Source organism: Monodelphis domestica, chromosome 6 (genome assembly GCF_027887165.1).
Source record: "Monodelphis domestica isolate mMonDom1 chromosome 6, mMonDom1.pri, whole genome shotgun sequence".
Classification (NCBI taxonomy): domain Eukaryota; kingdom Metazoa; phylum Chordata; class Mammalia; order Didelphimorphia; family Didelphidae; genus Monodelphis; species Monodelphis domestica.
The window spans coordinates 79,094,170-79,113,419 of NC_077232.1; the positions used below are offsets into that span (position 1 = coordinate 79,094,170).

The 19,250-nt window shown below is 42.7% G+C and overlaps 1 protein-coding gene across 9 annotated transcripts in view; it reads right to left on the minus strand.

Annotated features, from left to right (window-relative positions):
* LETM1 (leucine zipper and EF-hand containing transmembrane protein 1) overlaps positions 1 to 16,998 on the minus strand; it is an 80,970-nt gene extending 63,972 nt beyond the window's left edge. For 2 of the 9 annotated variants that reach the window (XM_056802302.1, XM_056802301.1), the window contains exons 1-2: positions 16,804 to 16,998; positions 15,651 to 15,756 (exon numbers count right to left, since the gene is read on the minus strand). In XM_056802302.1, the coding sequence (XP_056658280.1) occupies positions 15,651 to 15,756; positions 16,804 to 16,986 (289 nt within the window). In that variant the 5' untranslated portion in view covers positions 16,987 to 16,998. Of the gene's footprint in view, positions 1 to 5,612; positions 6,237 to 13,906; positions 14,097 to 15,650; positions 15,757 to 16,374 lie in introns of those variants that run through there. The other 7 variants (XM_056802306.1, XM_007496855.3, XM_056802304.1 and 4 more) reach the window with 5 other exon arrangements.
* Between the last annotated feature and the right edge of the window lie 2,252 nt (positions 16,999 to 19,250).

Consider the following 19,250-nt stretch of genomic DNA (forward strand, 5'->3'; position numbering starts at 1 on the left):
ATATAATGCTATTAATGCTTAAACCAAAAAATGGACTATGTCAAAAGTTAAAGCACCAGCATGGGACAGTGTAAAGAACACTGACTGGGCTTGGAGTCCTTGGGTTCAAATCCTACCTGACACTGGCTTAGGTGACCATAGGCAAACTATAATTTCCTCATCGAAAACAATAATGCTCCCAGAGGTACCTTCTTCATAGGGTTGAGATTCAAATGAGATTATATATATGCCAACCTTTAAGTGTTACATAAAGGTCAAGTATTGTGATTATTAGTTTAATTGCAAATGTAAGAAATCTATAGCAAGCAGGAAAAGTCTTTCATTAAATCCCTCTGCCCTTGCAGTGGTTGATCAAGGAACAATCACCAAGTGCCAGGTATTATTATGGAGTTCCGATATACATTTCCTGCTCTGGGGGAGGGAGGAGGGGAGGAGATAGCAAGTACATGTACTTGTATGAGATGAGAATAGCCTTGTATTTGATGGTTCAGATTTATCAGATTGCCTCACCAGGGCAATATACACACCTATATATACATATAAATATAAATATACATAAGAAGTGCCTTCAACCTTCAGAACTCTCAATTCAACGATTCTTGTTAGAATTGTGTGCTAAAATATCATTTTAAAAAAGGAAAAAACCCTACCTGTATGAAAATATCTGTAGCTGGTCTATTTGTAATGGTAAAAAAATAAAATTGTTAATAGCATATGTCCATCTATGGCATATTATCATTATGGAGTACTACAGTGTTATTAAAAAATAACTATGGGGGCAGCTAGGTGGCTCAGTGGACTGGGTGCCAGGCCTGGAGGCAAGAAATCCTGGGTTCAAATCTAGTCTCAGATACTTCCTAGCTGGGAGACCCTGGACAAGTGATTTAACCCTAGCCCTTACCATTGTTCTGCCTTGGAACAACACTTAGTTTTGATTCTAAGGCAGAAAGTAAGGATTTATTTTTTGCTACAAATAAATAAACAAACAAACAAATAAATAAATGAAATAGCTAGAGAGACAGAAAAAGTCTCAGAAAGTACAATCCATAGAAACAGAACTAGGTATACACTGATCGTAACCCAGAAGGGAATGCAGAATAAAAGCATTCTGTCAACTAACCGGCCTCATCTTGTACTGATGAAAAATTGTGTTCACTTTTTTGTTGACGCCTAAGCTCATAGAGAAAAGTTTTTAATACTTCGAGGGCCTGTGATTTTGTCAGTGTGGTTACTCCCTCCCCAAACTATAGAAAAACCATTCTATGCCTTAGTGGATGTTCTTATAAAATCACTGTGATAAAAAAAAATCAATAACTCTGCAGGCACTGAGGTGAAGATTCTGTCCACCCTCAGCCAGGTTGATGCTCAGACTACAAAGCCTGTCATTTGGATCTGATGATCCAAATCAGCTGCTGCAGCTCTGCCAGCCCAGTCCCAGGCCTAGGTCTAGCCCACACTTGCCTTGGCACTGCCAGCACAAACCCAACTAACTCTAGGACCTGAGGGAGTGTGTACAAGAGGCAGCTTTGAGTGCAAGATCTGCACACCATCGATGTACAAATCCAGCTACAGCATGATTCATCATTACAGACTCTGACATGCCCATAAGCCAATAATTTGCCTCAATATGTTGTCATATAGTAAAAGCCTTGTAAAAAACTTGTCTTACTCCAACACCAGCATTTACAAAGGGGCCACACTATAAACATGTAGATATAGCTGCTAGTCTCTGCCACAAGGCTACATGGGTATGGCCAGGTTTTATCTCCTAGTATTCACTGTTTATACTAAATAGGTAAATTAATCCAGGGGAAAGGTGGCATGGAGGCATGTTGATTCTGGGTCTTGGGAATCAGAAAGAGTTACTATTCCAACCACATATTCACTCAAACAGAAGCAGCCTGGCCCAGTGGCCAGAGACTTGGGTCTGGGTTCCCACTCTGCCACTGACACTAGTTGTAAAACTGCCCAGGGTTCTGTGATCTGCCTTGGACTGAACCGACACAGGGAGCAGAATGATGTGAAAGCCAAGCAAAAGATCTGGGCCAATTTTAACAAACTTATATCAAACTGAATGCAACAACAACAAACAAAAAAAACTATCCTGAAGTATAAAAATAAACCACATTTCCCTAACACTTTAAATTTACCAAATTCTTCTCTCCTATAACTTTTTACTGGGGAGAGTACAAGTATTGCATGCCTGTTTTGTACTGACAGAGAAGATGATGGTCTAAGAAGTCAAATGACTTTGCTGAGGTCACAGAGCACTAAAAACCCAAATACAATGATTCTCTGAAGTGGCAGAGCTAAAAGTAAAGCCATGTCTTCTGATTCCAAATCCAGGGCTCTTTCTACCAAACAACTAAAGTGACTAGGTCTCAAAACCCAAGCCTTCTAAAAAGCAAGTCTGGTATTCTTTCCATAATCAACAAGTAATAATAATTAGTAATAAAGTAACAACTACATACTTTCACCAAGGAAGCCAGTGAGCCCAATAACAATATTAACTTCTGAAACACAAGAGAAGTTGACTTTTACATAGCACCTTACTTCATTTGAACCTCACAATAATCCTGGGAAGGCAATATTTCAGTCTTTCTTCTCATGAGACTACAGCTGGTATTATGAGAAATTCAATTTATAGAGAACATAATATATATAAGGTTAAGTTACTAAGTACTGCATTTAATTCTTTTTGAATATCAATTCTAACTTACTAAATATGCAATTAATATCTACATATTTAATATCTTTTTAATTATTTTTGTTATATTTTTCACATTCAGATCATAAAAAGTTGCTGTGTCCTACTAATATGATATTTGTGTTTTGCTTTGGTTATGGTCAGCATTTCTTTTATGAATTTTGTGGGGTTTTCCTTAATGGACTTCCCTGACCAGCAGGGTCCCACAAGGGAAGGGGCTCACCTTTGTGATGGGACCCGAGGAGAGGTAGGAACCGAGAACCAGGGTGGAAATGAAAGACAGGGACAAATCAGTGATTGGATAGGGCAGGCAACCCCTATGATTTTCCTTAAGGCGGAAAATGAGGATAATGGAATACAAGGTGTTTGAGGAGATTAAGATAGAGAATGCAGGCCGAGATGGTTCCAGCCTCGGGGAAGGAGAAGGTCAAGAAGAGAGAGACATAGTCATTGAGGAGCCCAGTGGAGCTCCATGGAAGGGAGAAAGGCCAAGAGGAAGTTCATGGGATTGCCTCTGAATTTATTCATGTCCTGCTTGGGCGGTACTCCCAAGGACGTAGTAACCACATCACAAAGTATAGACAATTAAGATTGGGTGGCAAGGTAGAGGGAACACCTTTGGGCGTGTACATTGCAAACCGCGCTTTCCCACTTTCCCGGGGAATTGACTCCGAGCATGCTAATGAGTTTGTCTTAGCCAAGGGCCACATGGCCAGTTCAAGGTTACATTCACAAGCCTCATTGGTATAACCTTATGCTTGGAGACACAGTAATCATACAGTCATCTATATTTCATAGATGTGAATATGCTTGGGATGCTACAAATTTAGTTATCAAGCTGTAACGGTTATAAAATGAGCTCACTCTGCAATTCCTTTTTCCTTTCACCATTAAATCTGTCCAGGAAACAACAAAAGTTACTGAGCTCTGAAAGATGAAAAAAAAAAGATGAAAAATGACAGACCTTTGCAATTTTAGAGCTTACAATCTAATTAATAGGGGGGATGCATTTTCACAAATATGATGCCAAGTAAAACATAATGGAGGAAAGGCAACAGCAAGATAAAGCATTCTGAGAAACTTCTGGGGAAGCTTTATTATATACAGATTTGTTCTTGCTACTTTCTTTAGGTAGCTAGGTGGCACAGTGGATAGAGGGTCAGGCCTGAAGACAGTAGGTCTTGCATTCAAATGTGACTTCAGATACTTCCTAGCTATGTCCTGGGACTGGTTACTTAACCCCCATCGCCTAACCCAGGGATGACGAACCTATGGCACAGATGCCAAAGATGGCATGCAGCATGCTCTCTGTGGGCACACAGCCACCCAGCATTCCTTACTAAAAAGGCAGAGGGACTTGGACAGAGCTGCTCCCCTTCCCCTCTCCACCATGCCTGAAACAATTTTTCACATCCCCTACCCCTCTGCCCAGCAGCCCACTGGGAGTACTTTCTCCCCTCCCTGTATACCCAGCAGTCAGAATAAGGGAGGGGGACGGCACTCTGTCTTCAAAAGGTTCACCATCACTGGCCTAGCCCTTACAGCTCTTCTACTTTGGAACTGATACTTAGTTTCAATTCTAAAACAGAAGGTAAAGATTTGTTTTTTAGTGTATGTATCAAGACTTATCTTTTACAAAGTGGAAAGAATCCATCTGGACTTTGCCACTTTAACTTGATGACCTTGGGAAATAATTTAATCTCAGTGGCTAGGTTTCTCCTCCTGTAAAATGAGGGGGTTAGATGGGATGAAGCCTAAATCCCCTTCTAACTCTACATTGAGGCTCCTAGTTCTTTTGAGACAGCATCAAGAAGTAATGTCTAGGGAGAAAAAATCTCATAATCAACACAACCTATTTCCAAAAACCTCAGGAAGCATTCAATATGGAAGTCAATAAGTAAAAGATAGCTTAAAATTTGAACACCACCACTCTGACTTCAGCAGTGAAGCAAAAGGAAAAAATGTGAAAATGCCTCCAACTGAGGATAGAACTGAGGGGAAAGGAAAAGAATCCAGAAGTTTGGGACAAAAAAAGTTTAAATGGAGATGGAGGGGCAGGGGAAGAGTGAGGAAAAGTAATCAGAAGAGCAACAGGACTGAGAATATAACTGCCAAAGACAACCAACAACTGGCACAACATGTGGCACCCCAAGAACTGGTGGTTGAAGAGGACCAGCTGTGGTTAATGGTTATGCTCTGGAAGGGACTGCCAAGCATCCATCCAAGGATTCATGGTAGCCCCCGGGAATGGTGCAAAAAGGGGAGAACAAAGTGTCCCAGAGAGGAAACGGGGAAGGAGGTGATCCTTCCAGAATGCAGAGCTTCTCCAAGGGGAGCAGCAGAAATCCCAGAGAGGGGCTACCTCTGTAGACTCTCCAGGAGGCAAGGTGAGTTTTCTCCTAAGAAGTCATATATGAGAGAGAAGAGAAAAGGAGTAAACAAGGGAGCAGAGACTGGCAGTGGAGTTAGAGAGGGAGGGCAGAGGGGAGAGGTAGGGCAAAAGGGGAGGGCGGGCAGAGAGCAGAAGGAGGGGGAGGGCAAATGGCAGAAAAGGGAGGGCAGGAGAGTACAGAGAGGAGGGAGAGCAGGGGGATGGCAGAAGGGGAGAGAAAGCAGAGAGGAAAATGAGGGAACACAGAGGGAACACCGAGGGAGGGGGCAGAAGGGGAGGGCCCTGGGGGGCAGATGGAGGGAAGTCAGAAATCATAAGAGAGAGAGAAAGGGGCACAGAGGGGGAGGGCACAGGGTGAGGACAGAAGCATCACGCAGAGCAGGGAAGGGAAGGATGGAAAGAGGTCTGCGAGGCGGGGCAGGGCAGACCAGGGCAGTTGAGGACGTGGGGAGGAGGGTGGGGTGAGGTGGTTTTCTGGGCAGGGCAGGCCCACAGCGACAAAGGTCACCCTACCCTCAGCCCGCATCCCGAGAGCCGTCCGCAATCCCAGGTCACCTCCCGTGGGGGCCCGCGGCTGACTCAGGCCGACCGGCGGGCGCTTACCCCTCCATGTGACAGCAGCGGCGGCGGGGGGGACGGCGTGGGGCCGGGCGAGGCGGACGGCCCCGCGCCTGCAGCAGCTCCTCAGTAAGATGGACGCCATGTGCCCGGCGCTGACTCGCTCCGCTCCGTCGCGGGCTCCCTAGCTCCTCCCGGCTACTCGGTGGCGGCCCGGCCCGGCCCAGTCCGGCCTCGCAGGCTCGCGGCCCGCACCCCGCACGCACGCACGCACGCAGGCCGGCGGCGGCGGCGGCAGCCCCGGTAGGACGTTAGCCGTTGGTTCCGGGCAGTTGGCAATGGACTCACAGCTCGAGGCCCCGGCGCCGGCAATCGCCAAGTCCCGGTAGCGATTAACGTAGGGCGCAGGGCGGGGCGGGGCGAAGCGGGGAGGGGAGGGGAGCTAGCCGCATCCCCGCCCCCTCACCCCGCCCAGCCTCTCCCATTGGACCCGATTGGTCTCGCTACGGGCCCTAGTCTCCCCTTCTCTCTGCCCTTCCCCCCCTCCCCATCTTCGTGCCAGGTGAGGCGGGAAGCAGGCCAGCGGGAGGGGAAGACTACAAGTCCCGGCAGACCACGAGCCAAGCCCCACGGTCTGTTGAAGGGGCGGAGAGGTTCCCGCGGGATTGCCGCAATGAACTCTGGGGCCTGTAGTTTAGGTGGGGCGCTTCCTGAGCCAAGTAGGGACAGGGTTTCCAGCAAAATGAGGTTCCCTGCAAAGGCGTTCTAGCTAAGGGGCTGCCTCTTATTCAGGTAGACCCTAACCTAGCATTATGATTTATGGTGTGCAACATCTTTTTCGTTGTTGGGGGTGGTGATAATTTCTCCTGCTAGTGTGCGCACATGGAGGGGCTGGAACCCAGTTCCCTGCAACAGGCCAAGTTGCAGGTAAGGAAATTGATCACAGAGGGCACCCTCCCCTAGAACTATGAGGCCTCTCAGAAAAGCTTGTCCAGCCGTTTTTCCGTCCTGTCCTACTCTTCGTGATCTTATTGGAGGGTTTTCTTGAAAAAGATACTGGAGTGGTTTGCCATTTTCTCCCCCAATGCATTTTACAGATGAGGAAAGCTATGCTCCATTAAAAGCCATAACCCTTGGGCTTTCTTTTAAAAATTGGGGGAATGGGGCAGCTAAGTAGCAAGTGAATAACACTTATGGCCTGGAGTGAGGAGGACCTGAATTCAAATATGACTTAAGACACTTCCTAGCGGTGTGACCCTGAGCAAGTCACAGCCTTAATTGCCTAGCCCTTTCTGCTCTTCTGTCTTAGAACTGAAACTAAGACAAGGTAAGATTTTTTTTTTAAATCAGGAATTCATTTTAGTTCAAAGTAAAGGCATTTATTCAAGTAGGATCAGACTTAGAGCTGGAAGGATCTTTAAAGTTCTTCCAGTCCCTCCATTTTCATGTGAGGAAACTGAGGCTCATAAAAAATCAGTAAAGCCTAAGATCACACAAATAGTGTTATAGGGGGAAAAAAAGCAATGGAATATGGCCTAGTAAGTAACCCTGGAGCAAACAGCTTCAGTTTCCTTATCCACAAGGTGGAAATATGCCTTCTTTATACTGCTTCTATCTTGTTTGAACAATTGTTTTCATGTCCCTGGTTAGACTCCTGTGCCTGGCCAGTGTCTGCTGCCTAATAAATACTTGTGGACCAACTCATAGATTGTGAATATGAAACAGGTATAAACTTTAAATCACTTTCTGGATGCTGACTGTTGTCATTATTCCTAGACACTGCTTTCTGAAGAGTGGATGTGGCCAAGGGACATGACTGGAGAGGCAATTGCAAAGCCTCTAACCTTCTCCAATTAGATGCTGCTGCTTCTAGCCATCCTGAGTGTCAGGCAGCCCCAGCTTTCAGTGCACAGCATATAGTCCCTGCTGGTCCTCTGATGACTGCTGAGCATGTGGAGCACAGTGCCTGGTTCATAGAAAGTGCTTAATAAATGTTTATTAACTGACTGGTTGTAGAGCTTCTGCTTTTCTCCTCACTTATGGCTCAAAGCCCATAAGCCTGAGATCTTTTAGTAAGGAAGGCAGGCCCTTCCACATTGAGTATCACTGTAGCAAAAAGGCTGCCAGTTCCCAGCTGGAGCGGGGTGTGGCCTTTTTCTCCCTGAAGAAATTCTTTGCTCCCCAGGTCAACGTCTAGAATCCAGGTACAGTCTGCCAGATAACTAGAGCCCAAAGGCATTCAATGGCCTTTGATTCTCTGTTCCAAGTCCATAACTATTCATAGCTCATGAGCTAGGTGTAGCCTGATTTCTATACCTCTCCCTAATCCAGGGTTACAGATTCCTTGTAATTTTCATGTAACTCCTAATGGAGATGTCATGCTTCCCCCTTCCCCCCCCCAAAAAAAAAACTATCTCCCCCAAGAACTATGTGGGTCTGAGTCATTTCAGTTTTCCCTTACTCTAGGATCTTCTAGGTCTTTCATACAAATGATTTGAAGAGGGAAAAGCAATCAGTTAACCAGCATTTATTCAGCACCTACCATATGCCAGGCACTGTGCTAATACTTGGCAAAATCAAGAATAACTATGACAAAAAGCCAGGTAAAATCACTACCAGACATTGACCAAAGCTCAGCCCTCTATTCCCAATTCTTGGATTCACTATAAATATGGGGCCTGCAGCAAGCTTCCAGGCTTTCAACTGCCTTACACAAAGCATCTACAATGTACCTTCCCTCCTAGGGCTAATAAACCAGGGGCCCTGCACTAACTATGTAGTAACAGATTTAAATGGACCACAGGGAAATACACAAAGTATCAAGCATGGTCTTTACTCTAAAATAGCTTTCTCTCTAGTAGGGGATATATCATAAAATTTAACTAATGATGAACACCTAATTATCCAAGCTCAGAGCCAAATGGGGAGATGGATGATAGGGAATTTATACAACCTACATCAAAAAAGATCCACAGGGGTAGCACAGTGGATAGAGTGCCAGACCTGGAGTCAAGAGGCCTTAGGTTCAAATGTGGCTTCAGACACTTCTTAGCTGTATGCCTCTGGGCAAGTCACTTAACCCCCACTGTCTAGCCCTTACTGTTCTTCTGCCGTAAAACCAATTCACAGTATTGATTCCAATACAGAATTATGGGTTTAAAAAAATAAAATGTAAAAATCTTGAGAGTTTTAATAGACTCTAAGCTCAACTTGAGTTTAAATTGACCCAAATAGCCAAATCAATTCAGACTGGATTAAGAGCTTAGAATGAGAAAAGTGATAAGACAGTCTGGCTGTCCTTTGCCCTAATCAAAACACATCTGACTTTGAGTTCTCTTCTAGGTTCCACATTTCAGGAAGGACATATGGCAGAGCACATTCATGAGGAAGAGACAAAAATGAGCACAAGAAAAGTCAGAGAAGGATCTCTGAAAGAACTGGAATTAGTCTAGTGAAGAAGACTTTGGGAAGAAATCATTGTCCATATGGTTGTTCAATTGTATCCGACTCTCCATGACTTCATGACAAAATTACTTTTTTCTGGTGTATCCCCATTTTCCAAATGAGGAACTGAGACAAATTAGGGGTTAAGTGATTGGTCACACAGCTATTAAGTATCTTGAACTCAGATCCTCCTGACTCCAGGCCAGGGACTTTATCTATCCACCACACCAGCTATCTGCCCCCCATTTTTTTAAGTGGAGGAAGGATCAAATCTCAAATTGGTCCTGTTTGCCCCCGAGGACTGAAGTGGGAACCATGAGGAAGCCAATTACAACTTGATAGAAGGAGAAATGTCATAAGAATGAGAGCTGTTACCAATAGGTAATGTTTTGAGAGGAGTCAAAAGTGTGGGCTGGAAAAGGTATCCCCTGATGTCACTTCCAGCTCTGAGCTTCTTTCGTTCATAAGAGAAAGACATCCGTGTAGGCTCAAGGAGTGGGAGGGGGCAGCCCAGGGAGAGCCCAGTCTTGAATGATGGGGCAGCCTAAGGAGTGGGAGAATATCTGAGCAAAGCTCTAGAAGCAGATGTTCAAGTGTGTCTAAGAGACCTGAGGAGACCCACGCAGGGCTAGTTGGTGCTAACTCAGGAAAAAGAGATGGACTCGAGATTGCAGAGCAGTGGATTTGAGGGTCAGGCTGAGGAATTTGGACTCTATTCTGTACAAGTGATACTAGCATAAAGGAAAGGAGGAGCAATAGAAATATGAAGCACCTGCCTCTTGGGACAAACAAAACCAATAAACCAGTGAAACCAGTGGGGAGGTACTTATTTGGAAAATTGGTTTGTCAATTGGGAAGAATATTATTGGGGCAGCTAGGCAGCACAGTGGATAGAGTTGCCAGGCCTAAAGTCAGGAGGACCTGGGTTCAAATTTGGCCTCAGATACTTACTAGCTGAGTGACCCTGGGCAAGTCACTTAATCCCAATTGCCTAGCCCTTACCATTCTTACAATTGAAACTAAGTCAGAACCTAAGGGATTTGTTTGTTGGGAGAGGGGGGCAGAATAGTATTCTTAGAGCTGGGGAAATTTGCCATAATAATAATAATAATAGATAACCATGACTTATTATATAACAACCCTAGGAAGGAGAGAAAGTGTAATTGCCCCCATTTCACAAATAAGAAAACAGACTCCAAGAGAATAGGGGACATGTTTAAAATCACACTAATAAAAATAATGATGCTAGAAGTGAGATCCCCACATTCCACATCACAGGCGATTTCTACTACAGCACATTGCTTTTTCTAGCTGCCTATGGACCATAAAAATAGACATATCCCAGCAAGAACAGCTGGGTGGTAAGGTGGGTAGAATGTCCAGCCTGAAGTCCGAAAGTTCCCGAGTTCAGATCCCAACTTAAGATACTTTCTAGTTCTGTAATCCTGGGGAGGTCATTTAACTTCGGTTTGCCTCAATTTCTCTATAAAATGGGAATAACAATAGCACTTATATTCCATTACATTGTAAAGCACATGGCCAGAATTTTCAGGATCCTTGTGCCTTTGGCAACTGTACAAATTAATCAGCACAGGATACAGACAGTGATTTATCCACCCAAAGGCATGACATCCACCATCAGCAGATGGACATGTTCCACAGGTGATATGTGTATGTTATCTATACACATATCCATAATGACCCAGAGTTTGCCTAAGACAGCAGATGTTGGGCAGGATTCCAAAGCAGTTTTGGATAAGCGAGCTAGGGTACTTAGATCTGAGAAAGGGAATTTTTAACAAAAGAATGAGGATGCTTAAACTATTCCAGAGGCCAGTAGCAAAGCCATTACACCAACCCAAGAAACCAGTATCTTCTTTCTCTGTCAGTTACTTAACATTTGTTAAGGCTCTACTAGGTGCCTTAGATGGACTAAAGAGAAGAGGGTGAGCTCCTTTAAGTTTTCTTTTGTCAGTGATTAGGGGAAGGGAGTTACAGAAGGAGACATTCAGGACATTTATACATGAAACAGCAAATAAAGCACAAAGTGGAGTGAGTTAGAATCCCCAAAGTTCACTTTCAATAATTCTCCCTTTGGCTCTGCTTTTTTTTAAGTCACCGTGCCATCCAAAGATTCACAGTACTGCAAAATAATTAAATGTTCAGACCACAATAAATTTGACAACTCAAGAAGAGTCCGAACAAAACTTCTAATCTCCTGCATGAAGTTATCTGCTTCTGGGAAACAGTTTTCCCTCCGAAATTTTGTGTCAAAGGGATCCCTCCTAAACCATGTCCACAGATTGGTGGACTTGTGCTCATAGGTATGAATCCCTGAATCAGCATATCAATGTCTTTAACTGGGTGTCAGTAATCAACAATACCTGGAATGGGCTTTCCACCTTGTTCCTGCAGATTTCCAGTAGCTCAACTTTCCAGGTTCCAAACTAGTTGTAGAGGTTTCCTGGGTAATAATTGCTTAAACCTGATTAGAGTATAATCTAGTCAGGTTTTGCAAAACATAGTTACATTTGGCCACCATGTGGTATAAGCCAACAGTAATCTTACGGAATTAACCTTAAGAACATAAGGGTTAGAGGAAGGCATCAAATTAAGCTACCTATAATATATCTGGAAATTGGACGTTTCAGTTTTCATATATGATTTGTTCTTGCTGTCTTTGCCTGAATCTTATATATTGCAGAGATGATGCTATCTGTAATCCAGAGGACACATCCCCAAATTTTTTAAACTTTGAGGACCTGAAATTGTAAAATAAGCCCTTATCCATTTTGATATTATCAAACTGAAAAAAAAAAGTTATAAATAACTAAAGCAATTTCATGCACAGAGCCTTGATCCAACTTTGAGACTTTATAGACAATTTAAACCATATTCAAAGCCCACATATTTAGGCATTTGTATAGCTAAATATCTGGATATTCAAATGGACTGGAAAGAATTGCCATACTTTGCTCTACCATTTCCCATCTATTACCTACAGGATCAAATTTAAAATATCTAATTTAGCATTTTTTCTTTATTTGGCTTTTTGTTATTGTTTTCAGTGGCACTGATAACATAATTTTTAAGGTTCCTATTGCAATGACAATTGTCAAGAATGCAAGTATATTTTTACTTGATGGGGAACAATTGTAGACGCATGGACAGTCTAACCATATTTTTCTCAAGTTGAAATTTACCCATCCACCAAAATTAAAATTTTCACATTTTATATCCTCCCTTTTGAGGATTTTTTTTTAATTTTCATATCATCCAGGGAAATATGATATGTACATATAATCTTAATAAATATGTAGCTAACTAAACAAAGCAATTAAGTCTTGTATATTTGCATCTCATTTTGGTACCTCATTGAAGGAATTAGATTCACTTATTAGGCCTTTAAAGTTTTCTTTCCATGATCAAAGAAATTTGCTAGATGAGGGACGTGATTGAAGAATATCCAATTTAAACTGTACAGATTGACACACCATGAGAAAATTCCTTTAGCTCTGAATACAAGTATAAGATATAGATACCTTTTCTGGAATAGCCAGACAGAGTTCCACATAGTTTCCCAGTAAGGTTCTAAAGCAGCCATGTGAGAAGCTTTCTTATTCAGAAAGGAAATAGCCCAGTAGGGAAACTGAGCTAAAAGAATCCTGCCATTACCTTTGAAAGACCATCTAATCAACTTTCTCATTATGCCTTACCAGTAGGGTTTTCCTGAAGTCAGTCTCTGAGTAGCTCTTGGCATTTCCCTTGAATGGTCAAGTAATTATACCTGATCTCAGAACTTGGAACAAATCATATTACAGTCTGCAATATTCCATCTCACAGAGCAAGTTTCACTGTTTACAGTTTAGAGCTAGATATCATTAGATTTCATATTGCAAAAATAAATTACAATAAATAAAAACATTTTTCAATCCTTATTAAATATATACAAGACCTTTCCAAAAGCATTCATTCCTTCATGTTTTTATTTTCCATTGTTTTAAATTTAAACACATCTTGATATAAAAATAACAAATCAAGAAAATATTCACATTCTGGAGATTCTTACATAAATAAAGTAAATCAGACAATTCATATAAATCACTTCCAGATTATAAGCAAGTTTAAATAATCTGCCACTTTGGCTTGCTTGTGCATTGGGAGAGGGGCTCAGTAGCTCTTTAATTATTTCTAGCCTCCCAGTGGAATTCACAAAACATTCATTTACATGCCCTTTCAAAGTCACCCCTTTCCCTCCCTCCTCCCACAATAGGACTTACCTGGGACAAAAATTCTGTCAGATAAGATCTCCCCAATTAGGAGACTTCCAAAGATAAGAAGTTTACTTGGACCCAAGGGAGCATACCCGTTTGAATATGAAAGACAACCTTTAACCAGAAAAACACTCTGCTAGAGACAAGAGTTCATCATTTTTTGGATGTCAGAATCATTATTTGGCTAGGGGATGTAGAGGATTCTGTAATGAAGGCTGCTACTCAAGTGTGATGAGATAAAGTCAGCTTTATCTCATCAAAAGGAATCCTGCAAACTATGCAAGCTTTATGTCAGCTTCAAAAACAAACAGAAAACATACAGGAAGGATGGTCAAGCCAATAACCACAAATGGATGACCCTCTGCCAATCATCAGACAAGTCTCCTTTTTATTTGCCTGCAGAAAATGAGGTGAAGCCCCAAGTCTGGCAGAATTCTAGACCTGTCCAAGTATTCACCAAGAAAAAGAAACCCCAAACTTGCTTATGCACAAGAGATGAGACGAGACAATATGGAACCATAAATCACTAACCTTTTCCTGTAGTTTTCCCAATTGAAAGCACAAAGGCGCTGGACCTGAACTTGATTGGCTCTCCCAGTTCCACTTCTCTAGAAGTTACCAAGTTGGTGAAATCACCTTTTCTCCACATTTTAGAAGTTCTTAAAGAGGAGTCCCTTCAGGGGCACCAGAATTGTTGTCAAATTTTCAGGATCTTGTACTTTAACCACATCATGAATAAATTAGTATAGGATACAGACAGAGAGGAACATCATAGTCGATTTATGCGCTCAAGAATGTGTGAGGGGGCAGCTGGGTAGCTCAGTGGATTGAGAGCCAGGCCTAGAGACAGAAGGTCCTGGGTTCAAATGTGACCTCAGATACTTCCCAGCTGGGTGACTCTGGGCAAGTCACTTCACCCTCATAGTCTAGCCCTTACCCCTCTTTTGCCTTGAAACCAACACCCAGTATTGATTCTAAGATGGAAGGTATGGGTTCAAAAATAAAAAAGGAGTGTGTAACGCACACTATCAGGTAAGTGATAAGCATGCTCTATAGGTGAATGTGTGTACACACAGTCCCCTCAGTGTTCATGGCAGTTAGCGATGCAGGACCCCTCTCAGATGGAAAAACCTGTGAATAACTAGACCTCTCCCCAAACCTGTGTTTAATCATCCTAATCCTATTTAACACAAGTAAAACAGCACACACTGCACCCATACCAAAGTTGCAATTTCTGCCGGAGAGAATTCTCTTCCATGCCGTATAATTACAATAACTACTTCACATATTTCCTTCTGTGAAAATGGCAAGATAGAACCATCATTGCTGGGGAAATCACATGACTGAGTGAGGATGGCAGAGCCAGAGGGCACAGCCCATAGTTCTTTAGTACACTAAAACTTTTAACAAAATTTAACTTTATATGTATGTATTCTTATGATAGTAAATGATTAAATATATTTTAATATTTAAGCATTTGTTACATACTACTTTTTTTTAATTTACATACATCTACATCTTCTGTGATTTTCCATAGTATGCCACACACCTCCAAAAATTAATTATGGATAGCCAAACTGTGAATAACCAAAACCACTTATGTGAAGCCCTGCAGATATCATAGGATGACTATAGTCACTTCTGCTGGGTTTCATGACCCAGAATTTGGGGAAGATGAGGTTAGGCTACATAGGCAGGATTACAAAGCAATTGGGGATTAAAAAAAAAAGCTAGGGTACTTAGGTAGGAAAAGATATATTTGTAACAAAAGAATAAGGATGCCTAAATTGTTCTAAAGGCATAGAGCACAGCCATTAAAACAAAGAAAACAGCATCTTTAACAGTTACTTAACATTTGTTAAGCTCCTATTATATGCCTTAATTAGAGTAAAGGAAAGTATAAAGAATAAAGGGAAGATAAAGATGAGTTCCTAGAATTTTTCAAAGTCCTTTTGTAATTATGAAGTGACTAGAGGCATTGAAGGAGACATTCAGTACATTCATATACTAACAGCAAATAGAACATAAAATGAGAGTCAGTTCTCCCCAAAATCTACTTTCAACAGGCTCCAATGAGATAACTGTAAAGTGCTTAGCACGATGTCTGGCACATTGTAAATGTCATATAAATATTTCTCCTACCCCTTCCAATGCCTAACATGATGCTGAGCCAAATTCTTAGAATCAAAGGACACGAGTTGAGAAGGACAAGATCTAGCCCAACTCTCATTTTACAGAGGAAGAAACAGTAGCCCAGAGAGGTAAAGGAAACTACCTGTGGTCATACAGCCTGGGAGCTCAGAGCCAAGGTCTGAATTCATGCCTTCTGACCATAGATCCCGTGCCCTCTCCATGATACCATGCTGCTGCTTTTTAAGTACCTGAAAAGATAAGTTTCATCATTAAATATTCTAAGTACAGCCCCTTCATCCCTTAGTTTTTTTTAGGCTTCTGAGGCCAAGAAAATAATCTCTGGATAACCAATCTCTCTGCAGTTAGCAAGGTTAGGCCTTTGGACAGCTGACAAAAAAAAAAGGCATTCTGTTGCCTACACCCTGGAAGGCCACCCAGCTTGACAGGACCCTCTGGAGATAGAGCTTTGCTGATGTCAAGTCTACAAGGCACTTTCTTTTAAAAAAAAAAAAAACTCTGAAATAATTGATGTGAATCCGCTATTACAGATGAGGAAACAGAGGCAGCGAGCCCAAGGTCACCCTAAATCGCTGTCACCCCTCACCACATCGTCTCCCACTCAGCACTGCCTTGGGAGTGAGGATGCACACAACAGTAATAACAAGGTGGCCAAAGCACTTCATTCAGCCCTTTGAGGTAGAGCTTATAAGCATTCTTATCCCCATTTTGTAGATGAGGGAACTGAGGCCAGTAGAAGCAGAAGCTAAGATTCTAATCCAGGCTCTAGATGAGCCCCCTTGGAGTGGGCTCGGCTGCCTCTGACTTGGAAGGATGATCCCAGCCACCATCGCCCCATCCCAGCCTACCTTTCCAGAGGGACTGCCGAGTAGTCCACTGGAGGTTCCATTCCGTCCCGCCTTTGCAGAAGCTCTGCTCCATGCCAGGAAAGCACTCCTTCCCCCCCCCCCCCCCCCCCCCCGCTTCCTAGAACTCTCCAGGCGTTGTTCAGGAGCCACCTTCATTGGCTAGATAGTTTTTCCCGATCCTCTCTCTCCCTTCCTTGGGGGTTATCCGCACTGGCCTCCCAGAAGGTAACGGGCTCATGGTCCCCATCTGTTCACCACACCTATTTTTTAGAAGCGGAAGAGGGACTCGCCTACACATCAGGAGTGAAAAGTATGGGACCGTTCTCCTCCCCCGCAGGCACCACGCTCCCAGCCCCACATAAATTAACTTGACCATGCTTTAAAGTCTCAGCAACGGGGGTGGAATTTTGCTCTGTGGAAGAAGCCTACTTTGCCATCTGATCCATCGGACAGCTCCCCCTGCTGTCTCCATCCCCTAGTCTGGGCAGCCGTGGGCCAGATCAGCATCCTCCCTGCAGCAGTCCCACCCTGGCTGTAGCCCCGCACCCCGACATCTCCTCGCCCCCACCCCAAAGGGCGGGCCTCCCGGCAACCTTGGGCCCAAGACATCATGGGAAAGTGGTTCCAGCCCCGCCCACCAATCAACATCTGTACCTCGAGCCCTGTGGATTATGGGAAAGCGAGTTCTTTCCTCTTCGTTCCCATCATGCCGGTCCCACTCTTCTCATCCTCATATGAATGATGAGGAAACAGCCTCAGAGAAATGAAGCAACTTGCCCATGATCACACAGCTCCTAATTGTCAGAGCCAAGATTCAAAGCCAGGTAGTCTGACTTGCAAATACAGTGCTCATTGCCTTACAGCAAGCTACAGCATAACCAAATCATAGTGGCTTTTAAATTATTTTATTTTCAAACAAAAGTCTTCCTTCTCACCTTCACTTTCCCCTCTTCTTCCTTCCCTTCACAACCACAAATACACATTGAGAAAGCAAGAAAAACACAACCCCTATTACAAATAGAAGCCTTTCTCAGTATATCACACCCTCCTTCCACCTTCAGCTTGCAAGACTGATGCAATGTGCTACCTACTGCACCAAAGAGTCACTTGACTTCTGCTTGGGCTTAGCTCCCACCTGAAGTGGATTGTCATTCCCCTGAGGGTCCCCCACTCAGTCTGAAACTGCTAGCCTGAGATTCCCTTCAGGGTAGATTCCCCCATGGGAATAGGGCACAAGTACAAACTTTGGGGTCTCCAACCTGTAAGCAAGTCCTGAAACTTGGGGTTCACCAAATCCCACTAGGCCACAAGTTTGGAGTTCCTAGATTCCATGTTAACAAGAGTAACAAGTCTAATCCCTCTTTCACCTAATAGATCTTTGGAAACTGTTGTCAGGGACCCCTGAATCTCTAGATTCTTCTTGACCCTATTTGGGGTTTTCTTGGTAAAGACACTGGAATGGTTTGCCAATTCTTTCTCTACTTCATTTTGCAGATGAAGAAACTGAGACAAACCAGGTTAAGTGACTTGCCCAGGGTCATACTAAGTGTCTGAGACCAGATTTGGAAAGAGGAAGACAAGTCCTCCTGATTCCAGACCCAGTAAACTATCCACTCTTCCACTTAGCTGCCTCTGGAACAACTAGAGAACGATAAAAATTGGGATATAATAAAGTGCTTTTGTACCTTCTTCAAACCTGCTCCTCCATTCCCATGTTAACTGTGCTTCACAAGAGACCCTGACTGAGTTTCTACTTCATATACATCAGATTGACAAAAATGACAATAAAGGAAAATGGCAGGTATTTAAATCAATGTGGCAGTTTACACTAAGCACCATTGGTGGAGCTATGAATCAGTCTAGCAATTCCAAAAAGCAATTTGGGGGGAAAAATCACTAAATTGTGTATACTCTTTGACCCAACAAGACCATTACTAAGCCTATAACCCAAAGAATTCAAAGAAAGAAAAGGACCCAGAAATACATAAATGTTGATAACAGTAATTTTTGTTAAGAACTGGAAGCTAAGAGGATGACAATCAATTGAGGAATGGCTGAACAAATTATGGTATATGAATGTAATGGAATAATATTACAACAGGAGAAATGACCAAAAGGATAGTTTCAGAGAAATCTGAGAAGACATATAACTGGATTCAGAGTGAAGTGAGCAGAACCAGGAGAGTAATTTATACAATAATAATAGAATAGCAAATTGTACAATAATTTATACAATAACATTATAAAATAAAATAACATTGAAAGACTTCAGAACTCTGATCAGTAAGGATCCTTCAGCCCCAACAAAGACTAAGGCATTCACTAAAGTTTCTGTCCCATTTAGACATAAAGAGTTCATGGACCACTGGAAGCCAGGTTAGCTACTATACAGGACTCCCAAAAGACAAAATGGACACCAGTTTCCACAGAGTTTTAGAGGACAGACCACCAAGGAAAGGGACCTGATGAGATCTATGGAGAAGTCCTATATGAGTCTTTTCATTAATTTCTATCCATATTTTCCTGAGAACAGCCAAATAAAAACCATTGTGATTGCCCAAATCATCACAAATTATATTAATGTTGATTATTATTAATACTCAATAATGTTGATTCACCAAAGAGGTAAAAGATATGAAATGGAGACTGATGTACTTCATTATACCAATTCCCCTTTAAAAAAGGATTTCTTAATATGGGGCCTATGAATTATGCACAAAGAGCTTTGAAAGACTGCCTGCCCTTTGATCCAGCCATACCACTGCTGGGTTTGTACCCCAAAGAGATAATAAGGAAAAATACTTGTACAAGAATATTCATAGCTGTGCTCTTTGTGGTGGCAAAACCTGGAAAATAAGGGGATGCCCATCAATTGG